We start from the raw sequence: 8,228 nt of genomic DNA, 5'->3' as shown, positions 1-8,228 counted from the left end.
ACAGAACTCGGTGTCACTAGTGTAGCTGTTGTTCTGCTTGCTTTCAATCAGGCATTTGATTCATTTCCTTCAAGAATACCTATACCAAATTCAGGTCAATTGGCCACACAATGCAACTTCTGCTACAGGCAAAGAACCTTCCTTTTGAGGCACAGTTGCAGCTTAGACATAGAGCTACCTATGCATCCTTCCATTACTGACCTGTGGTTTCAGTTCCACAATATCATTACAACAGATGGCAGTAGACGGTGTACCATTCCCTGGTTGCAATTCAATGCTGTCATTTCTTCTGGGGCAGCACAGCTCTTTTTAAGGCTCTGATAAGGGCATCCTTTAACTCTTTGTTCCTCATGCTATAGATTAAGGGGTTCAGCACAGGAGTGACAAAGGTGTAGACCACAGACACCACTCGACCTTCCTCCGGTGAGTAGCTGGAGCTTGGGCGAAGGTATATCAAACTGCCACAGCCAAACTGCAGAAGGACGACCATTAAGTGGGAGGAACAGGTGGAGAAAGCCCTTTGCCTGCCTGCGGCAGAGCTGATCCTCAAGACGGCAGCCACAATGAAGGTATAGGAGATACAGATTAGGAGGGAAGGGATGGTGATGATGATAACACTGGTAATAAAAAGGGCAGTTTGGTGGAAATGGGTATCACCACATGCCAGTTTCATGACAACAGGGAAATCACAGAAAAAATTGTTGATTTCCTTATTGGCACAGAAAGGCAAAGTCAATATCAGGATAGAAAGCTGAATGCCAAAAAAGCAACTCATGACCAAGGTCCCAACAACAATTTTCACACACACTCTCCAGTTCATGATGACAGCGTAGCTGAGTGGGTGACAGATTGCCACATAGCGGTCATATGCCATGATTGCTATCAGCACACAGTCAGAGCTTCCCAGGAAGGTAAAGAAGAACATTTGGGTCCCACAGCCAGCCAAGGTGATGGAGACCTTTCTTGCAGAAGCTACGTGGGCCAGAGTGAGGGGTGCAATGGTACAAGAATAAGCAATTTCCAGACATGCCAGGTTAGCCAAGAAATAATACATTGGGGTGTGAAGAGAATGTGTGGTGTAGATGATGAGAACAATGGTAGCATTCCCAAACAGGCTGAGCAAGTAGAGAATCAGAAAAGTCCAGAAAATCAGCTGCCTCATGCCTGGGTGCGTTGTGAATGGCTGGAAGTGGAACTGTATAATTCCAGTTTGGTTTTCAGTCTCCATATAAACCTGCACATCAGCTTGCTATGGGTTAAGAGGAGAGAGGACAACATTACTGAGAAGCCTGCATTGGGCAACCAGGAAATTAGGTAACACAAATAAATTGAATTGCAACAAGCAGGGAAGATGTTGCAAACTTGGCTGATAGTGAATGTGCAATTGATCAACATATCCTTTAATACTGATGTTCAGGCAGCTATTAACAAGAATGAGATCAGAGTCTTAGAGTAGGTTGTTCATTGAAATGTCTACATCCATTAAAACTGAGTGACTATTACACTGCTTATAAATGGCTAGGTTGATATTGAAATGTTTCACCATTTTTTATGTCCTGTAAGCCACCCAGAGTGGCTGGGGAAACCCAGCCAGATGGGCAGGATATAAATAATAAAATTATTATTATTATGAACATTACTTTTCTATACTATTATCCATCTCTGACTCCATCTTCTACAGACACCAGACAATGTTAATGCACTGGAGCTGTAGTCCTACACTATGAGCACTATCACTTTTTGGCAAGCAGGTTTCAGCCATGTATCAACAAATTCAGGTTGTGCAATAAAAGTCGGTTTGGAGCTCTTACTCAACAAATCCTCCCTCCTCTGCTGAACCTTTTGTGCTAAGGGATTGACAAGAAAGTAGTAGGAAGTATTCATAGCACACATTTGCCAAGTAATAACCTATGAAGTAGATTTAGGGAAGCCATTGGTAGCAATCCAATGCTGCAGTTTGCAATTCGTGCAGCAGCTCTTAATAGACTCAAAAGGAGATTTCTTTCTAATGAATTACATAGGAAAGAAATACAACAAACAATATATTATTCTATTATGTGGTGACATTTTAAAACTGTTTATTGCAAAGTGTTCCAAAATTTGGGACTGGTTTGGGGGCTGAAAAGAGATGTGTTTTGTATCTAGAAGGGCATGGAAGTCAATCTGGGAGGGAAACAATCTAGGTTATTCTGATTATATATGTTGTGATCTTTTCTGTGAACCGCCCTGAGACCCCTGGGTATAGGGCGGTATATACATTCAATAAATAACAACAACAATTGGTTCAGTTCACAATTTAACACAAACGTATTTAATCCACCCTTCCCAAAATGATACACAAACTGAAACACATCTATCATTTGAAATTTGCACTTCTCCCAATTTTGTGATGCAGTTCTCCAACCCCAAAAAGTGTACAATAATGTGTACATTCGTAGAAGCATACATAAAATTGCTTATATTCATGGAAATGACACGCAGAAATGTTTTCTAAAGAACCTGAAGCTTATTTTTACCCTCTCTCCCTAACTCTCACTGTATAGTGTTTGTGTGCATTTGACATATCAGTACATATTTTGTTTTTGTTTTTTGTACTTTCTTGGAGGGATAGTCATTTATTAGTGCATTAAAAAAAATATCTACCCACTTTCCTACCCTGGTACAGTCAAGAAAACTTGCTAAATGAAGTATCTTTTTCTCATCTCTCTTCTTCAGTTGGATTAACATACGAGCAGCAACCTGGATATGAATATTTCTTTCCTTTTGTTGCTGTTAAATTCAAAATTATTCATTCTTTCCCTTATTTCCTTTGTAAAACACTCTCATTGGGGTCAACACATGCAGCCATTTTAGAAGATCTGTGCTTCCATGTCTGTGCCTTTCTTACCTGTATTGACAGCAGCAGCTGCTATCTGTTCTTCACACCTCCCGGCATTTGAGACTTTTTAACCTATCTTCTATAGCCCCTTGGGAGTGAACTGCTGATGCAGCCTCTCACCACAGCTCCTATCAGCAAGAGGTTTAGTGAACATTCAGCCTGATTTACTTGCCCCAAAATTGGGAGGTTAGACATTATTGAGTGTTTATTGAGAATTAATTCTGATTGGTTTGCAGAGAGGTTATATGACCTTGCATCAGGTGTCATCCCATACTTTCCTTTGCATTTTCCTGACACTTTCCCTATTCCCACCCACAAAAAAAGATTGGGAGGAGGAGATGAACCAGCTTTATTGCACAGACTTTGGCTGAGCTGCCTAAATTTGCCAATATATGACTGAATCCCACTGAAAATAGCAACAGTCTGAAAGCACTGTGGATGATGCAGAATATTTTTCTAAGTTCATGGTTGCATTGAGAGCAGTGCTTGGAATGAACTAGTTGAGCTCTATGAAGTTTCTTGAACTAGTTCAAAAATCTCTGATCTACACCTGAAAGTAGATCCCATAATTGGCAGGTGAACAGCAAGAGGCCCAGAATCCTACCTTTCATTAAAAAAGTCCATCAGACATCTACAAACTGTGGAAGCAATGTCCGAAGTCTTATTAGGTGGATACAGAGCTGCTGCTGTTGCTAAGGATGCTTAGTCACTTAACCACATCTGCTAAGCAACCAGAATAAAGGATTGCATGGCATTTCCTGTATCTTCTCTGCTGAAGAGAGTCACTCTTTTCCAACAGGAGCAGCTTGCAGCTGAAAGCACAAATAAAGCAAAGGAACAAAGCAAATGATGTTCTGTTGGCGCAATTTAAGCAGAGTAAGCCATTTCTAGTATGGAAATACAATTATGTGGCAAGGTTCATCTGTTGACATTCTCTCTATTAGGCATCTTTTGTGTGGTCCCTGATTACCCTGTAGGTCAGCCCAGGAGCGTCTAACTTTCTGAATGCTGAAGGTTTTTGTTCTTTTGCAGAAGATGAACACTTTATGAACTAAAAAGTTTGTTTGAATGAATGTGAGCAGAACTAGTTTGTCTTATGAAAGGATGAACTTGAAATGAAATGAATTTTCCCACCTCCTCAAAGTGGCAGCTCCTCTTCAGTGGCTACCAATATTTTGTGATGGGCCAGGTGTTGGATTGGGGGCTCAGAGGGAGAATACCTGAACATGGTAATATCCTGTCGCACCATGCAGTGACAGCTCTGTGTTGCAAACAGGAAAAAATGTAAGAAGATGAGAGAAGGTGACAAATGCAAAGGAAAATAATAAATGTAAGGAGGAGGAGCATCTGAAAAGAAGCAAATCAAATGAAAGCAGGGTTGTGGATTGAAGGTGAGTGCAAATGAAAGGAATAAATTTTAAAATAAATGCAAGGGTTTTTTGGGAGCATCTCCTTCTGTATCATCTCCATGCTCTTTGGGAGCCTGGGGCTTAATGCTGACCTTAATGCTGCCTCTAATACTACTGTGTATATCAAAGGGGAAGTTCAAAGTAGGTTGGGAGGTAATTTTGAAAGCTGCTTCAATTCTTGACCTGCTTTTCATAGAATCATAGAATCATAGAGTTGGAATAGACCACAAGGGCCATCGAGTCCAACCCCCTGCCAAGCAGGAAACACCATCAGAGCACTCCTGACATATGGTTGTCAAGCCTCTGCTTAAAGACCTCCAAAGAAGGAGACTCCACCACACTCCTTGGCAGCAAATTCCACTGTCGAACAGCTTTACTGTCAGGAAGTTCTTCCTAATGTTTAGGTGGAATCTTCTTTCTTGTAGTTTGGATCCATTGCTCCGTGTCCGCTTCTCTGGAGCAGCAGAAAACAACCTTTCTCCCTCCTCTATATGACATCCTTTTATATATTTGAACATGGCTATCATATCACCCCTTAACCTCCTCATCTCCAGACTCAACATGCCCAGCTCCCTTAGCTGTTCCTCATAAGGCATCATTTCCAGGCCTTTGACCATTTTGGTTGCCCTCCTCTGGACACGTTCCAGTTTGTCAGTGTCCTTCTTGAACTGTGGTGCCCAGAACTGGACACAGTACTCCAGGTGAGGTCTGACCAGAGCAGAATACAGTGGCACTATTACTTCCCTTGATCTAGATGCTATACTCCTATTGATGAGGCCCAGAATTGCATTGGCTTTTTTAGCTGCCACGCCACGTTTATCTGAACCTGACCACTTTTTGTTCTTCTGACTGCACCTGCAACAGTTTCCCCAGCACCAAATGCTGCCCACAACCTGAATAAGGCTGGCAATGGCCCTCCAACATTTGAAACAGGGATCCTTCCCAACTGCAGAAGCCAGAGAGGGACCAAACGTGTCTGCATGCTAAGTATGTGCTCTGCCTCTGCCCCTAAGCTATGGCCTACCTGAATCGCATATATAGTGATCATTAAGCGTAAAGAAGATCAGAGAGCAGCAAGTCTCAAGCTGCTTTCATACTGTGGTGCATGTGCTTCAGATGGTGGTTGAAACACTGGAAGGAGAAATGGTGCAAGTAAAAGCATTTACTTTTAAGGTGTTATAAAATATTCTTCTATGCAATAATAGTAATTGCCAACCTTCACAAAAGACCAGGTTTCTGCTGGATTATTATTGGAAAATGGGTTGCTGGCCCTGTGCATTGGACACCAACCTTTGTTTGGGGGAGTGCTTTTTGAGGGGGGTGACTGATATTTATCCATCAGAATGTTTAGTATAGACTGCCCCTCTTCCTCGATTATAAGACAGTAATTAGTTCTTTCAAATTCTAATATATTACATCTCTAGGGAAAGTGATGCTAACAAACGCTGCAACAGCTACTGTTTTCTTTAAGGATGAGAAATAACCTTCAATTTAAATTGTCCCTCTCTTAGGACCTTGAGATTCTTTCTCTTATTTTGGGAAGTTCTGTAGAACTTTCTTAAATATAAATAAGTAACATCCTATTGGGATTTAATGGATGAAATGGTGATAAAAGTTGTTAAGGAGGCAAACGTTCTCTCTCCGCACCCCCCGCCCTCTGTTCAGACAAATAATTTCAAGACAGAATGCCTTAGAGGCTTGTTAAAACAAAGAGATCTCTTATGAGACATGCACAAACTAACACAATTCTCTGACGGCCATGAAAGATGCTTTAGGACATTACAAGTTCATGCATCAGAGAAAGATTCTTGGTTCCCCAAAGATAAAGTTGTCCCTTAAGAGGAGGCAATTGTTGATCAGAGCTAAGAGTCTTGCGCATATATGCTTCAATTCTCAAGGCATGTTCACCCTCAGAGAACTGGCTGTAAGTTTATAAAGTTTCAATTCTCCAAGGACAATTCTGGTGTAAGTAAATATTTACACTGCCACTTTCAGACTCAACTCCATATCTAAGTGTAGTTCAGTGGAGAAAATGGTTGGCTTGCATATGGAACACCTAGGTTGAAAGCTCAGATTGAGTAGTATCGGAAAGTCATCGTTAACTTCAATTCCTCATAAGGAAAATACATATAAATACATATATAGCACATATCAAGTCATGCCGTTAGTCCATCTAGCTCATAAGTGACCAACTTGTAGCCTGTGGGACATGTAACTCTTGCCCTTACGGCCAGCTGATTGCTCCCCCACTGCTGCTATTGTCCTTGAACTTAACTCCACTTCCAAAACTGCCACCAAATTTGCTCAGGCTATGCAGAAATTCCACCACCCAAAATCTTAATTTTCAATTGGTTTTATCTTTCCCCATTGCAGCACTGAACTCATCAATGATTCCTTTCCCTTGCTGGCTCTTGCTGCTGCTTTTCTTTTTCCACCTATAGACACGCCAGGTGGACAATCTACTCATCAGCGAAACTCTACCTTGCACACTCCAAGGTCACCTCTTGCCACTACTGCTCTCAGTACTGATCTGCACTGAATTGAGAATAACAAGATTTTTCTCATAAAGGTTCTTATTTCTGGCCTACATATGAACCTAGTGCTCCAAAGTTTCTCAACACATATCCTGCCCCTTTCTTCTTATTTATTTCTCTCAGCCTCTATGGATCCCTAATACTATTTGAAGACCACTTTGCAGTGTCATACATCTTATAAAAAGATTCTTTTCGTTCATTAACATGGAACAATACCTTTCCTTTTTCCATATTTTAACTGTATTAAAATCTGGAAACTTCTTCAAAGATGGTGACAAAGAGGGCAAAAATTGATTTAAAAGGATGGATTCCTCTTGGCCAATCCAGAATGAAGGTGATATACGGGAAGAGGAGATGTAGAAGTTATTACTGGATAATTAAGAGCTGTTTCATCTTCAGGAAAGAGCCCCAACAGCAACCAATAACTAAACTATGAAAAAATACAACAAATACAATTGCTGGATTCACAGGTGGCCTATATGTGCAGCAAATCCAAACCCTCAGTAAACTTTCAACCAGTGCTTAGAAAGTTCATTTCAGTTCAAGTTCGTCCTTTTATAAGACAAACTAGTTCTGCCCACATTCATTCAAACAAATTTTTTAGTTCATAAAGTGTTCATCTTCTGCAAAAGAACAAAAACCTTCAGCATTCAGAATGTTAGAAGCTCCTGGGCTGAACTACAGGGTAATCAGGGACCACACACAAGATGCCTAATAGAGAGGATGTTAAAAGATGAACCTTTCCACATAATTGTATTTCCATACTAGAAATGGCTTACTCTGCTTTGTGCCAACAAAACATCATTTGCTTTGTTCCTTTCTTTATTTGTGCTTTCTGCTGCAAGCTGCTCCTGTTGGAAGAGAGTGACTCTCTTCAGCAGAGAAGATACAGGAAATGCCATGCAATCCTTTATTATGGTTGCTTAGCAAACGTGGTGAAGTGACCAAGCATCCTTAGCAACAGCAGCACCTCTATATCCACCTAATAAGACTTTGGACGCGGCAGCTAAAAAAGCCAATGCAATTCTGGGCTGCATCAATAGGAGTATAGCATCTAGATCAAGGGAAGTAATAGTGCCACTGTATTCTGCTCTGGTCAGACCTCACCTGGAGTACTGTGTCCAGTTCTGGGCACCACAGTTCAAGAAGGACACTGGCAAACTGGAACGTGTCCAGAGGAGGTCAAAGGCCTGGAAACGATGCCTTATGAGGAACGGCTAAGGGAGCTGGGCATGTTTAGCCTGGAGAAGAGGAGGTTAAGGGGTGATATGATAGCCATGTTCAAATATATAAAAAGATGTCATGTAGAGGAGGGAGAAAGGTTGTTTTCTGCTGCTCCAGAGAAGCGGACACGGAGCAATGGATCCAAACTTCAAGAAAGAAGATTCCACCTAAACATTAGGAAGA

General features: G+C 41.3%; 1 protein-coding gene across 1 annotated transcript; it reads right to left on the bottom strand.

Annotated features, from left to right (window-relative positions):
• Window positions 1–280: 280 nt before the first annotated feature.
• On the bottom strand, window positions 281–1,228 carry LOC114585165 (olfactory receptor 10V1-like). Its single transcript, XM_028707531.2, has one exon. The coding sequence runs from the start codon at window positions 1,226–1,228 to the stop codon at window positions 281–283; it is 948 nt and encodes a 315-aa protein (XP_028563364.2).
• Window positions 1,229–8,228: the final 7,000 nt, after the last annotated feature.

This window comes from Podarcis muralis, chromosome 1 (assembly GCF_964188315.1).
Source record: "Podarcis muralis chromosome 1, rPodMur119.hap1.1, whole genome shotgun sequence".
Lineage (NCBI taxonomy): Eukaryota > Metazoa > Chordata > Lepidosauria > Squamata > Lacertidae > Podarcis > Podarcis muralis.
The sequence above is the reverse complement of the archived record's forward strand: the minus strand, read 5'-3'. Positions and strand labels throughout refer to the sequence as shown.